Raw genomic sequence first — 18,302 nt, 5'->3', positions numbered from 1 at the left:
ATTCTATTCTTTGTGGAATACTTTCTTTTCTATTTGTTTGTTGATTTTTATATTTTTTATATATATTTTTTATATATTTCAAATATTTTCTTTTGTTTGTTTGCTTATATGTGTGCATGGTGTAATTTAGGCTTTGACTACAGGGATATTTGTTGAGGGGCAGGGTGGAGTTGGGGAGGGGGATGGGGATATAATGGGAGTTAAGTTGATTCTGTGTGTATATTTTCTGTTTATTCCACATTTCACATATGAATCAATAAAAATGTTAATAGCAACAAAAAAAAAAAAAACAAACAAAAAATCTTCCTTTAAAGAGTCTGATGTTTTATGGAAACATATTGCGAAAACGGATTTTAAAAAACGAAAACTTCCTCCCCAGTCTAGAAAGGACATCTATTGAAACTAAGCTGCAAAAACAGCTTATTTTAAAATTGACGCATAATCACCCATATTTACACAACATCGATACCTATTCAGTGTTAAAGTAATAAGAAAAAGGTAAGATAACAGATATGAGGAAAAATGGGCTGAAGGATGGGACAGCGGCAACTACTGGACCTGACAGTAAACCCTCAAGCCATGAGTAAGCACTACTACTCATTTCGGATGCAAAGAGGACATTTACAAAGAAGTCTTAAAGGCTCAACATCAAAAAATTGACTGTCAAAGACTAAGTGTCAGATAGAGGCTGGAAAGCAGTTATCCAATAACACAATGGACAGCTCAGCTAAGCTAGTTCTGAAAATAACACTTTATTTGTTTCTACATTCTAGAGGTTTAACACATGTCAGTGATACGCCTCATGCTCATGAATCTCATGTTGCTGTATCCCATATCCCTGAAGCTCCTGTATTCTCCAGGCCTGAAGTACATCATCCTGCCTCTGTAGTTGGGCTGCTCATACATGAGCCAGTGACCATCCATCACATGGCAGGACTGGCAGTCAGACATACGGAAACGGTCCATAATGTTGTCACAGTCATCCATCAGCTCGTACATCTGGCCTCCGAAATTATCCCTCTCATAAATCCTCATTCTAAAAGATCCTCTGTACTGTAAAACAAATAAAGAGTCATTAGAGTGCCTTCATTATTTAGCAGCAATACAATAGTAAACAATTAAATTAATCATCAGCTAAATTTCATGCTTTCCTAGAGTTTGATGTTTTTTTTAATGCAAATTAGCACAACACTGTATATAGACCAAGTGGCAGCTGTAAATTCAGAGAAGCATAAGTGAGACCCATACTGGAGGAATCATGCGGCAAGATCTGATAGTGTCGAACATCATGCCCATGCTCATCATTCGCTGGATGTCATGGTACTCGCCCCTCCTCAGGAAGAACTGGTTGCCTATGAAGCCATTGCGCTCATAGACCATAAAGCAACCACTCTCCACCCTGATGGACCCAACACGGCTCAGGTATGAGGAGATATCAGAGCAGTCACCCATGCAGTCATAGTTGCGGCCCTGGAAGTTCCTGTCCTCGTAGAAGATGATCTGTCCATGGGATGAAAAATACCCATAATTTAAAATAAATAAATTGCTTTTTAGATCCAAATTGCAATAGTGTGAAATGAGCCATTAAAAGAGTTAAGCAAATGACTGAACTCGCAACTTTCTTTAAAAAGTTAAGCATATACTTTTATTTTAAGCACTATTACCTTGCCCATCGTGGTAGTGTGTTGTTTTTCCTCAGTGCTTCAGCTCACTGTACTTTCTGTACTTTGATAGCCTTTGGTGGTGGTTTATATACAAAATCCAGGGACCCACATTTTGTTGTTATTCAAATGCCAAAAGCTGATGAAGCAGAACTGAACAAGTAGTATGGCTTCTGCTGATTTGGTCTTGTAAACTGAAACAATAGTTTTCATCCATACATCTCTAGCAGCTTTTCATGCATTGTCTTTTACAGTATATGCAGAGCTTTGGTCACATCCAGAGTGAAAGTTCTTTGAATATCAAAAGTGACATAATGACATAATGACAGTGACAACAAGTGACAAATAGTTTTTCTCTTATTAGATCAAATATGTTTGCATTGAAACAATCATAATTATGTTAAAAGGGCAATTTACAAGTGTTCAGATAACCTCAGTAATTTTAAGTGTAAAAGTTTTTCCGCTCAAATAAGGTTGTTCCCTTTAAATATTTACTATTTATGATTATGCATGCCAGGATCATTCATTATGAACATACCATGGCTCAAGTAGTATTTTTGGACACTTAAGTCACAGACACAAAATATCAAACCAAGTGGCTTCTGCAAACAAATGTTGCTAGACCTTTTCTCAGAATTGACTTTTCTAAAATGTTTTCATAATTCATTTTTATCACCTGATGCTAAAGTGATTTTTAGTGGGTGCATAAAATCAGTTCCCCTGAAATTCAAACAGGTATCCTTGCAGTGAAATCGCATGTGTTGTTCATCACATTAACTGTGCTATAAAATAACTTTTGTTGATTCAACTCATTATATGTAGTGCCTTTTTTGCAAGGGCATTTTTTGAGTTTTAATGACTTAATTGGAAAAGTTTATCTCACAAATTAAAAGTTGTCTGAAATGATTGAATTAAGTTGTGAAAACCTCCGTTTAATTAGCTGAATTTCAGATATAGTTAGGGAAAAGTTCAATGAGGTTCACTTTAGTTCACTGAACCTTAAGACCTGCCACTGTACTGCTGTCAGTGGTGCTTTCATGTCATGATAGCCACACAATATTTGAATTGCAGGGTGGTCTCCTCTTGAGTGACAGGGATGCACGTGTTATAATGTGGCCAGGAGGCACATAGCTGTGAACACTTGTCACACAAACCTCAGTAATGGTGACACTCAACAAACATCAAGTAAAATATAAGCTCTTAACATCAACACACAACTATTAATCAACAGAGTTGATGACAAAAACAACAACAACAGCACAAATTAATTTTGCAAATTAATTTGTTAAAATTAAAAAAATGAAATAAAAATAGCATACAGCACTCACATATTTATTTATTCATGCTACAATGCATGCTTGGAGCTGGCAAATCTTTGTTTATACAACTTTGTTAAGCAAGTTGACAAATTATGACAAATACACTTGTTAATTCAATTTAAGGACAAGTTGAAAGAATCACAATTTAACATATTAAGTTGGCTGGATGTAGAATGTAGTCAACACACACACACACACACACACACACACAAAAGCACCGTGATACAACAAAACATCAAAATAATTTTTTACAGTGTGTGGACAAGTTCCACTAATGTGTGACCACCAGAAAGTTTCCAAAGACTTAGTAATTTTGAACAATAGATTATTTTATAATTCAAAACATTTCTGTTAAATGTTTTACTTCAAAAGTGTGCTTTCTTTTTTCAAAATATATGACACTTAAGTGTGCTCATCCTTTTGGGAGGCACTTTAATTGCTCTTTATACCAAAGTATAACAAACTTTGATATAATCTTATGCATGTAGAGTGACATTCACTTTATAATTCAAGAGAACTGTGCAAATGACTATAATAGAGGCATCAAAGTTGTTCCTCAACGACAAAAATTCTCACTATACTACCAAATCAATACATTATTCAGTAGAAATATGTAATTGTTTTGTGCAGTATTTATAATTGCTTGCACTACACAAGAAGAGATCCTCTTGTATGTGCATGCTATTTTTTTTTTTTTTTTTAGTAATACAGTATGTGCTAAATATTTATACTTTAATCAAAACTTATGAATTGTCATTCTGTATTTGTGCATAAAAAAGTGAAATAATGTTTGGTTTATTATTCATTTTTATTATTTATTCATTTGCTTATACACTTCTCAAAATTAAAAATGTTTTGCTTCTATAATCAACTAGATGTCAGTGATTGTGAGGGCACTTATTATTTGAAATAGTATATTTTTGATGCTGCATCTATTCAACAATAGGATCATCTTTTCATGTTACAGAATCTTTCAGATTCAAAGCTTTTTGTTTGTTGTGTTGCTATACTGTATATGCTGATATTTCTATTATTAATGCTAATATACATTTGGTAATTAATATTATACTTTCTTGAATGAGGTAAAAACTTAAAAGACTGCATAAAAGTTAATTCTGTTATAAGAGGTGTGATGATTTAGTGCTGAGAAAACAATTTAAAAAGTGCATTAATATTACAAACATTATTTTATTACTTTTTATTCTGGCATAAGAAGTGAAAAATGTTTATAAACAGTAATGCTTATAAACAGTAAATGAACAGTTCATATAAAGAATTGCAAGCAGAATGGCTAAAAATCAGTGACTCGTCTGAAGGAGCCCACAATGGCGCAGGTAGCACACCAGTCTCGGTATCTCCTGTATTCCCCAGGTTTCAGGAAGTACTGCCTCCCTCTGTAGTTGGGATATTCATAAAAGATCCAGTAGCCATTCATCACATTACAGGAGTACACATGCCGATGGTGAAAACGATCAGACACACAGGGGCAGTCGTCCATGAATTCCATCATGTGACCGCTGTAGTCAGCCTTTTCATAGATCCTCAGTCTGTATGGACCCCTGTACTGTTGACATCAAAATGCAAAGGAATGTTTCAGTACACTTATTGAAAGGGCCAGATTTTACTGACAATGACTGACAAGCTAATGTTTCCTTAAAAGGTATCTCCACAAGAATACCACATTCACTGAAGCTCACCATGGGAATCATGCGACAGGATCGAATACAGCTACTGAAGCCCATCCATCTCTGGTAGTCAGGATACTCGCCTCTTTTCATATAATACTGGTGGCCCATATAATTTGGACGTTCATAGATCATGAAACAGCCACTCTCCACTCTGATGGAGTTGCAGCGACTGAAGTAAGTGTGCAGGTCTGTGCAGTCATTGCTGCACTCATAACTACGACCTAGAAAATTTTTGTCCTCGAAAAAAATTATCTGGAAAATGGAGCAAAATTAACATTTTACTTCAGAAATTTGAGTCCAGAGATTGGGAGAATAATCCATTTGAAGCGGTCAGCAAAGAAAAGTATACATAGGGAGGTGTAATATAGTGTCAATTTCATAATATAGTTGTGCCAAAAATCCTACCTTGCCCATGGTCTCCGTTGGAGAGATTCCATATGCTTCCCAAGCTTTTTATACTGCCTCTTGACAAACAAAGTATTGTTATTCAAATGAACACATAATATGTCATGTTACTGGCACATGTTTACCTTTTGTTGGAGCACAATATTGGGTTCAGAAATATGGATTTTACTTGAAAAAGGATAAATAATTACACGTTTGGTGTTTTCTCTTTCATGGGCCAGGGAAAGGACTGGTATGACACCAACACATTCAAAGCACAATGCACACAGAACAATATGGAACATCCCCTTTCCATTAAAAATGTTGTTCAACAGAGGGAGCAGTTACTTTGCCCCCATTCTCAACAGTATTTTCAACTGCATTGTCTTCCAAACCAAACATATGATTAAAATGTAGTTGGAATCTATCTTTCCTCATAAAAGTTAAAATTACCTATAAATATATAGAGTTTTGAAAACATTCCTTTTTTAAAACTGAGAAGAAAATAAGTTGTATTCATTAATTAACTCTACTGTGTGCGTGTGCGTGTGCGTGTGCATGCGTGCGTGTGTGTGTGTGTTTGTTTTAAGTGTTAACCCAGGTAACATATTTATGTTCTTAAAAATTAAAAACGAAAATGATTTTTTAATGTTACATTGTGGTTGTGTGTTGAGAAGGACATTGTTTAGTCTAGCATAGCATTCCTGAAAAAGAGAAAACATAAAAGCTTCATTTGTCAGCTTCTTTAATAATACAAAAGAACATTTTCTCTGAACAATGTGAGAACTTCTATCAAATACTAATAATATCATAAGAATGTTCCATTAACAGTTTTTAATAACATTTGTTCCCAACCTTTAATGCTAGGTGGGAAGCAACCACTCTCTCTGATTCACCCTAATTTCATAAAATTTTATGTACATGATACTCTCTTGTAAAACAATACAGGCTAGTTTAACTTTCACTAGCAATACGCTAAAGGCCAAGTTGATATATATATGTATATATATATATATATATATATATATATATATATATATATATATATATATATATATATACAGTATACAGGCCAAGTTGATATATGTATAGTGGCGTGTAAAAGATGCATGTTTGTCACCCATAATTAACTGCACACCTGAAAATGTCCAATAACAGGTAGGTTTCCAAATTAAAGTGAATTTTAACTGGTCATGTGATCTCAACATGGCAGCCACCATCAGGGAAACCACTCTTTAGCTATGACAGGGCAAAAGGCCCCCCAGGGTAAATGGCACATTCAACTTTATTTTCTCTCAAAACACTAAATGGCAACAAAAACTATCACAGCACTTTCTTAAACACCTTTTTGACAATATGCACTATACAATTTCCCTGATCCATGAGATCATTGTGTGTCATGTCTAAAGGTTGATTTTAAGGTAGGTTGATCTAATATTGTTCAACTGGTTATTGTTGAAAATGTTCAAAGTGGGCTCACATTGACTGATCCAATCATATTGGAGATTTTTTGTTTATAGAATACTTGTGATGTTTTGAAATGCCAAATGTATTTGAAATTAACAGGAAATGGTGCACCCTTTTCTGAAGTAGTTATTTTGAATAAGCATCATCTTAATTTGCTACTCAAAAAAGCATTTTGCTATCTTAAAATTATTTGCATTTGTTGACAAATTTTGCACTATAACTTTTGCCCCATTATCTGCACGATAGTACTGTAAATCCCCTGGGGGCCTTTTACCCCAAGAGTGTGGTCCTTTTACCCCAAGTGGGGTAAAAGGCCCGCTTGCCACCTTTTTAAAAAAAACTGAATTTTAATTAAAACAACGTTCTGTTATTATTTCTTTTCACACTAATTATGTAGCTCCATCAATGTTCAATAAATATAAATCTTTTTTTTTTTTTTTTTTTTTTTTAATACATTTGGTGACTGGAAAAAAAGCTAATTTTCCTTAAGGTGTGCCTTTAGCCCCATTGTACCCTATAGGCATTTTAAATATTTTAAAGTGTAAGATATTTGTGGAAAAAAATTACTTACTGCACCTTCAAATTAATACAGATAAATACAACAGGCTTTAAAAGGCATCTCTGCTACACCAAATACTTTTTTTTTTAAAGTAAATCTTTTCATTTTTATTGTTCCATTTTCATAAACAACCATTTAACTACAGAATATGTGTGCCAAAATTATTCATGTGTTATGCAAAATGACAAACCTTTTCACAAACCTGTTAGCAGTATTGCAAAATAAAGGGGCAAAAAATGTCCCCTCAGTCACAAAGCCCTACATGTATACAAACAATAACATACTGTACTTACCGTCAAATCCAGAAACATTTCATTAAGAATGATTTTGTCTTCTCATTCTGTCTTCTTCACATCATAAAGCTGCATTTCGATCAATTAATGCATGTTTAGGAGGGACAGCATTATCTTTCCCTTTCCCAAGGTATATGGCACTGATTACCAATTTGTACCAGTATCAGATGCAAAAAGGTCCTCTAATTTCTCTGGGGTCAATGTGCCTTTAAATAGCTGGGCTGCTTTTGTGTTTGACAGTCACGTTATTGATGGATTTAACTACAATGAGGACAGTTAATCCAGATTGAGCCCCATATTGTTCAGCCAAAAGTATAAACTGTGTGATAGACAATGAATAATTTCCAGTCTGGTAAAAAGTTTAGAATAGCTAATTGTTGTTTAATTTCACATGAAAACACTAAAACAAAAACAATAACCAAAACAAGCAAGGGTTTCAATCAAGAGAATTTATTTAGTGCATGTGCTGCAGCGCAAAACATGTAGACTAGTTTAAAGTGGTGATTCTTCGGAGGGATCCAATTTTTGGGCCTGTTCCTCCCCAGTCGCCGTACTTCATGTATTCACCTGGTCCAACGTAGTACATTCGTCCCCTATAGTTGGGCTGCTCGTATAGAAGCCAGTGGCCATCCATCACATGACAGGAGTGGATGTCAGATGTGTGGAAGCGGTCTGTGATGTTAGGGCAGTCTTCTGTTAGTTCTATCATTTGTCCTCCCATATCAGCCCGATCATATAGTCTCATTCTGTAGTTGCCATTGTACTGCAAGAAAACACATTTGAATATTGTATATCTATTAATGTGACAATTATCTCACAGCACATTTATTTGAGAACTTTTTATTATTAGATAGTTTATATAATGTAATTTATTGGACATTTTATGATAATGGTACTCTTTGTACACATTTCTGAAACATTTTTTGCAATTTTTTTTTATTTAATGTTTTTTATCATTCCTTATTGTTACTTGCTGGATTATGTCCCACAGTTCAGACACTCACCATGGGGATCATACGACATGATCTGATACAGTCACTGAAACCAATAATACGCTGACAGTCAGAGTACTCGCCCCTCTGCAGGAAGTACTGCTGTCCTATGTAATTTGGATGCTCATACACCATGAAGCAGCCACTCTCTACCCTGATGGAGTGACATTGGGTGAAGGAAGGGTGCAGATCTGCACAGTTGCTACTGCACTCATGATAGCGGCCCTTAAAGTTTGTGTCCTCATAGAAGATGATCTGATAAAGATTAAAAGTACAGTAATTCAGTTGACAGATGCAAACCAGTTTTAACTCTGCATTACTATTCCATGACCTGGCAATAGCAATTATAGGAACTTGCAACTGTTGTAGAGTTTATAACCATAATGTATGACAGTATTAGTCTATGACATGAGAGTTGCCATTTTACCTTTCCGATAGCCATGTTGGCACCTGGCAGGGCTGCTGCGCAACAGTGGCACTCAGTTTATCACTGTCTTTTATAAAACCTACTGTAGAAGCAGCTGAGTGATTGCACAGCATAAAGTATTGTCATTCAAATAAATCTAGCATGGGAGAAAGTAATAGGGGCTGGAATCAGGGGAGCAATGAAACAATCTGGTTATGTTTAGCCTGGCCTTGGTTCAGTTTTTCCCTATTCATCAAAATGCATAGGACCCATCCACTCTAGCTAGCAGACACTTCAATCTGTCCGACATCAGCACAGTTAATCAATGCAGAAGCATAAAAAATCTGAAATAAATAAATCTTATAGAACAGGGGTTCCCAATTTTTTTTTTTTTTTTTTTTTTAGCCAAACTTCTTTGACCTAAATCATTTCCTAGAAGTACCCCCTGATATTTGAAATAATCTTAACATTTTGAAATATAATTAATTTTACATCATTGCATATTTTTTCTTAATATTGTTATATTTTAATGAACCTTTATTACATCTATTGTTCTTTTCTTATTATATTTATACATTTATACAAGTAATTCGCCATTGGCATTTCTAACCCAATCAGAGATCGCACTACAGTCACAATAGTAAAATTTACCAATAAAAAAAAAAAAACGTTCAAATGGCCTATTTTTATTTGTCATTTCTGTTTTCATTTTCCTGAAATCATTTACTTTTTTTTTTTTACTTTTTTTTTTTAAAGTATGTAATTCCATTTGTGCACGTATATTTGATATCTTGATATGATAAAGTTAATGTTTACATTTTCAATAATTAAAAATGTATTTTCATTGAGTTAACAAAGCGAGGGCTGTAGCAGACATTGTAACCTGGGGTGGGGGTCATGTCCCCCTTAATTCATGAAACATTTTTAGGAAATGAAATATTATATTTATATTTGTTTAAGAAATTATACATGATTAGCCTATATTTTAAGTTTCGGCAGCTGTGCAAGGAAGTAGCCGCCTACTTCCTTGCACGGCTGCCAAAACTTAAAATAATGACACCTTTAAGACCCATCTGAAGTCTCCGTAAACTGGAACCAACACACAAGCAGTTAACAGTAGCCTACAGGCCAAGGAGGTTTAGACATCAATTGCTTTTCAAGACTACAGGGCAAATAATATCAAGATAATGAAGGTTACTTTTAAAACATGATTGTGTTGCTGATAATGTAAGTAATTATGTTATGTTATAACTTTGTATGGAGAGTTAAATGTCATTTACTTTTGTATTAAAAAGTGCCATTTTTTATCACTGTCGATTGCATGAGAGCACATACTCTCTCTCCATGGGTGCGCTGTGAATGTTTTTGTGTGAGAAAGAGAGCAAGAGTGCATGCTTTCATAAAACTGATTGACGGTAAGAAAATTGCACTCTTTAATGTAAAGACACAAGGTTGGTTAAAAGAAAATAAAAGTAATTATTCGTCAATGATTTTTAAAATCGGTTAATGATGAAAATATTTTCATAAGCCTATACTTTGGTCAGATCTGAACACAGAGCATCCGCGTACAGGACGCGTGACGCAATTTTCGTCAGCAGCAGATTGCTCGAGTACTGAACGTGCAGTCCAATTTTTCGAACCACGTGTCTTTGAATGCGCATGCACCTGGATTTATTTGCAACACTCACATTTTAGCAGTTGTTGTCACAAAGATGCGCTAGAAAAAGAAGTAATCTCAGGTAAACAAACACGTGTACACGTCAAGAACACGTGTGTGAGGAGGTCTGGAGCAGTGCTGGGCAGATTACTTCTGAATTGTTATCGGGTACTGATTACAAATTACATGACAAAAATTGCAATCAGTAACGCAATCTCGCCGATTAAATTTTTGGTGTAATCTAATATGATTACTTTTGGATTACTTTTAGATTATCTTTGGATTACTTCCAACCTAACTCTTTTATTTGATATCACTTGCATTTCTTATGGAAGTTTCTAGAAATATGGACAGGTTCCCAGGGCACGTTACACAAATGTGGTCATGCAATTTCACTATTTTACAAATGCCATCCTTGTGTGGTAAGAGATCAGACCAGTTATATTTGGGAATCAACGTCACAAAAATGGCCTCAAAGTTATCACTGAAGAAAAGGTGCATTTTGAAATTGAGTACAAAAGCAATTCACAAAACTAAAACTGTTTTTACACCGCTAATGCAAGTGGATTACTTTGTGAATATGAAATGACTGAGGCTGAGTGAAAATGTAATAGATTTAAAAAAGAGAAATTTACTGCCGTTGCCTTATTCACATGTAATCATGTAATCCATAGGAAAGTAACTGTAGTCCGTTTAAGAGTATTTTAAAATGTAATCCAATTACAAGTACTTGATTTTCGCAATCTGATCGACTGTACGCAGACGCTGAGTGTTCGCGTCAAAATCGAACTATACTTTGGGCTTTACCTTAAGAACTCCCAGGGCTTCGCGAAATCCCGTTTGGGAAACCCTGTTATAGAAAGATATCAAATGACTAATGAATGGTTTATATAACTCTGTAAAATACAACTCTGGATGTGAGATGCACAATTCTAGATCATGTAATCATTTGTTGTGAAGCATTAGAGAACCCAAAATAAAAAATAAATAAAGGAAAGTGCAGTCATATTTAGGCTTTGGCATTTGTTTAATTAGTATGTTATTTCCCAGTAGAAAGACACTTAGTGTATGAAAAAGTTACTGTCCACTATGAATTTAATTTTTTGACCGGAAATAAAGGAATAATAATATTTTTTATATTATAAGAAATATAATATATAACTAAAAGCACAGAGACTACAGAAGCTCGCAAACCCATGTTGAGTAACACAGGCTGATATTGCCAATGTTAAGTCTATATATAAGAGTAAGTGAAATATGCTTTCCAGTTATCAAATACATTTAATTACTGTTTTTATAAACGTGTACTGTATATGACATTGATAATAAACAAATAATAGAAAATAGAATATTTATTGGAACATAAATCTAGTAACAGAAGTACTGTAAAATGCTTCTCAAATATAGGATCTGTTGGTTATCAATGGACATAATCAAGATTCCTTTCAGTTTTTACTTAGAGCAGCCAGCAGAGATGAAGAATGGTAAAGTTAACTCTAGTAATCAATGATCCGTTTAATGGAACCCACGCAGGCACTCTTGCCTCCCCATTCAGTAAATCTGGTGTATTCTCCAGGCCTTATAAGATACATCCTGCCTCTGTAGTTGGAATGTTCATAGAAGAGCCAGTTTCCACCTACTACTTTGCAGGAGAATATATTGTTTGTATGGAAAATGTTCATCACATTAGGGCAGTCGTCCACAAGATCCATCATTTGACCTCCAAACTCCATTCTTTCAAAAAGCTTCACCTCATGGGAAGATCCCTGTGTCTGATAGACAGAAGGGCAAAAAGTGTGTGTATATCAAATTCGTTTTGTGATACAACACATTTTCACTCATCTTAGGTTGCATAACTTGCAGAATTTATTCAGTGAACTTTAAAATTGCTTTTAATATAGATCTCTCAAGTAAACAGAATTGATAATATAAATTAACCTATTAAAAAGCATGAGTATAATCACCATGGGAATAACACGACAGGAGCAGACAAAGTCATTTTTTCCCAACCAGCACTCATACTCTGGGTACTCTCCTTTACGGAGCAGGTATTGTTGGCCACTGAAATGTGGTTGTTCATAGATCATGAAGCATCCATTTTCCACCCTGATGGAGTTACAGCAATTAAGATAGCAGAGCATATCTGCACAATCACCACTGCATTCATACTGATGGCCCTCAAAATTCTTGTCTTCATAGAAAATTATCTGTAAAACACATACACGAATAATAATAATAATCAAAAAAGAGAAAATAGTAGTCCATATGTATGCATATACAGTATATGGTAAAACCACTCTAAATAAAGTAAACAGCATATCATATGGCCTTTCTTACTTTCCTCATAGGATTGCTTTACCTTTCCCATTTTTGTCAGTCCAGTTGTACCACGCGAGTGTGACACTGCCTATTTCATTAAGGGCACCTCTTCGTATATATAGTGGACACAAAGTGCCGACACTGTGTCTGTTATTCATATTATAATTGCAAGGAATGCTTTTGTGGTGTTTAGTTTTAAAAAGTTATTTTAATTCTTCTTTTGTTAAAAATGTTGTTTTTATTTTCTATTGTCTAATCTTGTTGTCAAAATGATTGCTGCCATTTTGTGAAATGTAAATGACAAAATAAATACACTGGAAAAGGTGCATTTTTAAGACTGTATTTTTAGACTGTGAAATGTTCATCATGTAATGTACAAATGAAGATCTTTAATTTTCATGTCAAAGTCATAATGTATATTTAAAATGCAGGATGCAAGATGCTAAACATGATATATTTGGGAACCCTAGATCAATAATTAAGTCCTTTTTTATTATCAATCCCCACCTTTGACCAGCCCCAACCAGTAGGTAGCTGAATGTGAAAGTGAAAGTGTAGATTTTCAGTAAAAAAGGACTTAAATATTGATCTGTTTCTCACCCACACCTATCATATCGCTTCAGAAGATATGGGTTTAACCGCTGGAGTCATATGGTTTACTTTTATGCTGCCTTTATGTCCCTTTTGGACCTTCAAATTTCCGCTTACCATTCACGTGTATTATGGGGACCAACAGATCTGAAATATTCTTTTAAAAATCTTTGTTTGTGTTTGCAGAAGAAAGTCATACACATCTGGGATGGCATAAGGGTGAGTAAATTATGAGTTTTTTTTTATTTTTTGTTTTTATTTGTTTATGTTTACTTAGTCATTACTTTTACAATTACTATTATAATATTTTTCTGTATACTTCATTTTTTATTTTACACACAAGTGCTTGCACAGTTTGCACTTTATACTTCATAATTTGTTTTAAAAAAATACCTGTGGGGCTTATAAACGAGTTATAGGAAATAGTTAAATAAATGCTGGTTTTAAAGGCATAAATATAAATATATATTTTAAAAAATATTAACATATATCTATAATCCCTGAACATATAATCTGTAATATCTCATATATCTGTTCAAAATGTGCTCATAATTTTAAATGCATTACTTGTAATTTAGCAGACACTTCTTAATCCATAGCTGTTTACAGTACACTTATACTATAGGGAGTTTCTGGATCAAACTAGGTTACAGTTAGCGCCTTTCTCAAGAGCACAATGCTCATAGTTTATAGATCACCAATTTCAGGGTTTGAGTCAGTCATCCAATATTTAGATTATACTTTTAATTTTTATGATTTTCTATTTTTTTATGAATATCTACTGTATTTAAACAATGTAATGACCAGAAGCCATATTATTATGATACATATATAAATGTTTCTACACTTCGTTTATCTAATAAAGTAACTCTGCATGAGTAAGTTCTAACATACAAAACAATCAGACAGAACACTCGACACCTGTCTCTTGGGTGAAAATGTTTCTATTGTTTTATTCAGCTCTCCAAACAGCGAGATGAAGTCTGGCAGCCTATAGCAAGTGTCATCGTCAGGCAGTGACCCCTCCAGGTAGAGAGAGCAAGAACAAAACTGAATACACTTGAGCACAGACACCATTTTATTTAGTGTGTGAAAAAGGGCATACAGCAGACATTTCACAAGGACTCCTTTCGTTAGAGGTCCATGATACGTCTGATGGAGCCCATCCTGGAACTCATTCCACCCCAGTCGCTGTACCTCCTGTACTCGCCAGGCCTCAGGTAGAAGTGCCTGCCCATATAATTGGGCTGCTCATACATGAGCCAGTGACCATCCATCACATGGCAGGAATTGAAGTCAGACATATGGAAGCGGTCCATGAGGTTGGGGGAATCATCCATAAGTTCCATCATGCGGCCACCCATGTCAGAATGCTCATAGAGCCTCATTCTGAAAGAACCATGATGCTGATGGGGAAAACAACAGAAAGTTAAGGCTGAGTGCTTAATTTATCTTTATCAAAACAAGACCACTGATAGCTTTAGGTAAGGATAAGCATCCGTCTTTACCATAGGAATCATACGACAGGATCTGATGCAATCGTTCATTCCCATCATACGCATGTAATCAGGGTACTCGCCCCTCCTCAGAAAGTACTGGTGGCCCATGAAGTTGGGTCTGTCATAGACCATGAAGTAACCACTTTCTACTCTGATGGAGTGACAACGGTTGAAGTAGGAGTGCAGGTCAGCACAGTCACTCATGCACTCATGGTGACGGCCGCCAAAATTTCTATCCTCGTAAAAGATAATCTAGAGCATTTAAAAAACAACACACATTAGCACATTTGACATGGTCATCACAGCAAAAGAATTATTTACAAATATTACAAATATCACTAATTTGAACAGACCTTTCCCATGTTTGCAGGAGGCTTGGACTTTTTCCTGTGTCAATGCCAAGTGGTGCTGGAACTATAAATACATATCCAAGAAGATAATGGTACTATGTTTGTGTTGTCATTTAAATCAGAGTGTACTCATGTCAGCAGAAACTGTACAGCAATATTGCAAACATGACTGCCTGTTTACCCTAAACAAACACTTTGATTAGTTTTTCCAGCAAAAGCTGCATCATTGAAAGCTGCTGGGAAGGTCAGGGAACACAACACAACAAAAGAATGAGTTTTCTACCTTTATTGTGGTATTTCTCATCACAAGACTCTTTAAATAAGAACATTTAAAGACACCTGAATAGTTTTGACCTTGGAATTGTTAAATGCCTTTGGCAGATATTGGAGGTTTATGTATATGTTTCATGAGGAAATCTGTTAAAATAATTCATGTTCTATGAGGTAGCCAGTATTAAAGTTGATCTAGTAGGAATCAGCAACCAGCTTCAACAACCCTTTTAAGTTAAGAAAACCATTGAAATTATTACTAATGAATTTCTTAATCTAGGGGTTTGTTGCTTTTGTATATAGAACCTTCAATACATCTTGCCACAACCAATGGCAGCTTCCAACTGCCTTGGCTCTATTTAACTTGCTTGACTACTTCAAAATAAATATAAAAATTTAAATATCTTTATATCGTTATAGATATCTCAACAATCCCATACAATACAAATGTATTTATTTATTTATATATTTTTATAATAAAGTAGATGCCCACGGATGTGATTTGGCTTGAAATTTGTGTTTGAACATGGTCAGCTGTAATATAACACTATAATCTTGAGCGAGGAAAACACACCTCCAACATAAATATACATTCATACACTGCAAAGCATATGGATTTGTGACATTTTATTGACAAGTCAATGCCAGGAAAGGCACAATTATTTTAATAATGTGGATTCTAAAAATCAGTGATTCTGTGGAAGGAGCCGATGGTGGCACACGTGGCACCCCAATCGCTGAACTTGCGATACTCGCCAGGAGGCATGAAAAACTGACGGCCTTGAAAGCTGGGATTTTCGTAGAAGGTCCAGTAGCCCTCCATGACATTGCAAGAGTGAATGCTGCGGCACTGGAAACTTTCATGTACTGACTCACAGTCATCACTGAATTCCATCATCTGACCTTGGAAATCTGGCCGATCATAGATCTGGATACGGTAGGATCCACCACTTGGCTGCAAAATAATTAAAACAAATTTATTTATTTATTTATTTATTTATTTATTTATTTCAAAGGTTTAAAAGATCTGAGGTTTGAATGTGTGCAGTATAATGCATGCAACATCACAATATACTGTACATAGTTTGCCATGTTGTCAGGTTTACACAAAGTAGTTATCTATGTGAAAGAACAGTGAACTGCAAGGATGAAATAATATACTAAAGTACTAATATGCAAAACAGTTTTAAAAGGATATAGATGAGTGGTTCTCCTCCTTTTTATCTCCAAAGTCCCCTTGTCAAAAAAATATTTGATGGTCCCCCATTTAGGCTTAGACATTTCCTTTGGTTCCTATGCTGTAATTATGACAATATTTAAGAACTATACGTTCCTCAATAAAATGAGCAGTTGTTGAAGGTAATTGTTGAATTAAAATAAGAAGTATGATGTCAGCTCACATGCTGCACTACTAAAAATCTTGAAAATTTATTTGTATAGGTTTTTCACATTCAGTCATTTTGGAAGTTTGCTGAGGGCCCTCAGTGGAACCCGGCCCCTGGTTGAGAGACACTGCCTTGGACAATATCCTATAATCATTATGTAAACATCATATAAACAAGTAAAATTATTCTTCAGTTGCAAGACTTTGGTCATTCACATTAGCATTACTCACATGGGAAAAGGTACGGCAGGAACAAATAGTGTCACTGTAGCCCATCTAGCGCTGATAGTCAGGGTACTCCCCTCTGGTTAGCACATATTGGAAACCGGAGTAGTTGGGTTTCTCATACAGGACCCAACACCCACTCTCCACTCTGATCGAGTTGCATCGACTGAAATGAGGGTTCATGTCTGGGCAGTCAGTGTTGCACTCATAGGAGCGACCCTGAAAGTTTCTTTCCTCATAAAAGATAATCTGAAAGCAAGAAATGTCATAAAGCAATAACGACTCATGCCACACTTTCTACTAATAACTGCATTTTGTTATATATGGCCTACTGATTTTATGTAGATTTCAACTGTAATAGTCTTTTTTTTTTTTTTAAGTCATACAATGTATTATTAGTTTTTGTTGGCATATGGCTAACAAATGTTCGATGTCAAATGTACAAATTATTGTTCTCTTGCAATGTATTTGGACCCAAACGCTAATCTACAGTCATCTTTTTTCAAGAAATGTAAAATCTGACATAGTTTTTTTGTCCCTGTCTCATTTACCTTACTCATTTTGATGCAAGCCCTGGGAAACAGTCCTAAACAAGAGTAACAGCCAAACAAACTATTAAGGCATGAGGTCTGCTTTATAAACCTCCATCAACATTTAGTGGATCAAACTTTATTTGTCATTTCAATGACTGGGATTTGGCATCCTGGTGGTGCTGCCAACCTCTTGATCCCATCCATAGATTTAAAAGCCCTGATTCATCAAATCAAAATTCCTAGCTGGCAAATTACTGACCTCAGCTGGCCTCCTCTGTTTTGATCCAGACACAAACCTGTTTTATGTTCTATTGAAGTATTGCTTATGGCAGAGAATGGATAAACTCATCACAAATTGTCATTGTACTGTAATACTTCTTATTGTGTTCAAAAAAGTTATTTTATATTGTGTAAGAACTGGTAAAACACTGCATCTTCTTCATTCAGTTTATTTATAATCAGAATGCATAGGGAAATAAATTCATACACACACCTTCCATTACTTGAATATGCTAAAGATATGAACATCTTCAAATATTTAAAAGTCAGAAAAACTAACTTTTAATCTTGGTATTTCTAAAATGACCCACTTTATTTACTCACCCCTCTTTCATATCACCTGGTTGTAAACAAGTCTTGAGAAGAAAAAGATTAAAACTTTTGACAAAAGCAATAACATCTATTTTCTCAACACATAAAATGTTT

General features: G+C 34.9%; 5 protein-coding genes and 1 pseudogene across 6 annotated transcripts; all 6 read right to left on the bottom strand.

Annotated features, from left to right (window-relative positions):
* Nucleotides 1-733: 733 nt before the first annotated feature.
* LOC127448318 (gamma-crystallin M1) lies at nt 734-1,803 on the bottom strand. Its single transcript, XM_051710761.1, has 3 exons — nt 1,665-1,803; nt 1,249-1,500; nt 734-1,053 (listed from the first exon to the last, which is right to left on the bottom strand). Exons 1-3 carry the CDS (start codon nt 1,671-1,673, stop codon nt 778-780), a joined length of 537 nt encoding a protein of 178 aa, XP_051566721.1. The 5' UTR covers nt 1,674-1,803; the 3' UTR covers nt 734-777.
* Nucleotides 1,804-4,148: 2,345 nt separating this feature from the next.
* LOC127448336 (gamma-crystallin M2-like) lies at nt 4,149-7,528 on the bottom strand. The gene is made up of 4 exons (XM_051710783.1): nt 7,372-7,528; nt 5,074-5,132; nt 4,678-4,920; nt 4,149-4,544 (listed from the first exon to the last, which is right to left on the bottom strand). Exons 2-4 carry the CDS (start codon nt 5,080-5,082, stop codon nt 4,272-4,274), a joined length of 525 nt encoding a protein of 174 aa, XP_051566743.1. The 5' UTR covers nt 5,083-5,132; nt 7,372-7,528; the 3' UTR covers nt 4,149-4,271.
* A 277-nt stretch (nt 7,529-7,805) lies between these two features.
* Nucleotides 7,806-8,926, bottom strand: LOC127448321 (gamma-crystallin M2-like). The gene is made up of 3 exons (XM_051710764.1): nt 8,791-8,926; nt 8,376-8,618; nt 7,806-8,134 (listed from the first exon to the last, which is right to left on the bottom strand). The coding sequence occupies exons 1-3, from the start codon at nt 8,803-8,805 to the stop codon at nt 7,859-7,861; spliced, it is 534 nt and encodes a 177-aa protein (XP_051566724.1). The 5' UTR covers nt 8,806-8,926; the 3' UTR covers nt 7,806-7,858.
* A 2,517-nt stretch (nt 8,927-11,443) lies between these two features.
* On the bottom strand, nt 11,444-12,828 carry LOC127448327 (gamma-crystallin S-1-like). Of its 2 annotated transcripts, none has more exons than XM_051710775.1 (3): nt 12,764-12,828; nt 12,391-12,633; nt 11,444-12,198 (listed from the first exon to the last, which is right to left on the bottom strand). In XM_051710775.1, exons 1-3 carry the CDS (start codon nt 12,770-12,772, stop codon nt 11,923-11,925), a joined length of 528 nt encoding a protein of 175 aa, XP_051566735.1. In that variant the 5' UTR covers nt 12,773-12,828; the 3' UTR covers nt 11,444-11,922. The 2 variants fall into 2 exon arrangements, with proteins under 2 accessions (XP_051566735.1, XP_051566734.1); XM_051710774.1 differs by having other exon boundaries at nt 12,786-12,821.
* A 1,440-nt stretch (nt 12,829-14,268) lies between these two features.
* LOC127448334 (gamma-crystallin S-1-like) lies at nt 14,269-15,331 on the bottom strand. The gene is made up of 3 exons (XM_051710781.1): nt 15,189-15,331; nt 14,845-15,087; nt 14,269-14,742 (listed from the first exon to the last, which is right to left on the bottom strand). The coding sequence occupies exons 1-3, from the start codon at nt 15,195-15,197 to the stop codon at nt 14,470-14,472; spliced, it is 525 nt and encodes a 174-aa protein (XP_051566741.1). The 5' UTR covers nt 15,198-15,331; the 3' UTR covers nt 14,269-14,469.
* Nucleotides 15,332-15,490: 159 nt separating this feature from the next.
* LOC127448328 (gamma-crystallin M2-like) lies at nt 15,491-17,761 on the bottom strand (annotated as a pseudogene).
* Between the last annotated feature and the right edge of the window lie 541 nt (nt 17,762-18,302).

The sequence above is a fragment of the Myxocyprinus asiaticus genome, chromosome 11 (genome assembly GCF_019703515.2).
Source record: "Myxocyprinus asiaticus isolate MX2 ecotype Aquarium Trade chromosome 11, UBuf_Myxa_2, whole genome shotgun sequence".
NCBI classification, from domain to species: domain Eukaryota; kingdom Metazoa; phylum Chordata; class Actinopteri; order Cypriniformes; family Catostomidae; genus Myxocyprinus; species Myxocyprinus asiaticus.
This window is presented reverse-complemented; position numbering and strand designations above follow the sequence as displayed.

Excerpts from the sequence above, each read along its gene's own strand:
- LOC127448321 (XM_051710764.1), bottom strand. Across the intron at positions 8,135-8,375 it reads CATGTCGTATGATCCCCATG|TACAATGGCAACTACAGAAT; the intron begins GTGAGTGTCTGA and ends GTTTTCTTGCAG.
- LOC127448318 (XM_051710761.1), bottom strand. Across the intron at positions 1,054-1,248 it reads CTTGCCGCATGATTCCTCCA|TACAGAGGATCTTTTAGAAT; the intron begins GTATGGGTCTCA and ends TTTGTTTTACAG.
- LOC127448334 (XM_051710781.1), bottom strand. Across the intron at positions 14,743-14,844 it reads CCTGTCGTATGATTCCTATG|CATCATGGTTCTTTCAGAAT; the intron begins GTAAAGACGGAT and ends TTTCCCCATCAG.
- LOC127448327 (XM_051710775.1), bottom strand. Across the intron at positions 12,199-12,390 it reads CCTGTCGTGTTATTCCCATG|ACACAGGGATCTTCCCATGA; the intron begins GTGATTATACTC and ends TCTGTCTATCAG.
- LOC127448336 (XM_051710783.1), bottom strand. Across the intron at positions 4,545-4,677 it reads CCTGTCGCATGATTCCCATG|TACAGGGGTCCATACAGACT; the intron begins GTGAGCTTCAGT and ends TGATGTCAACAG.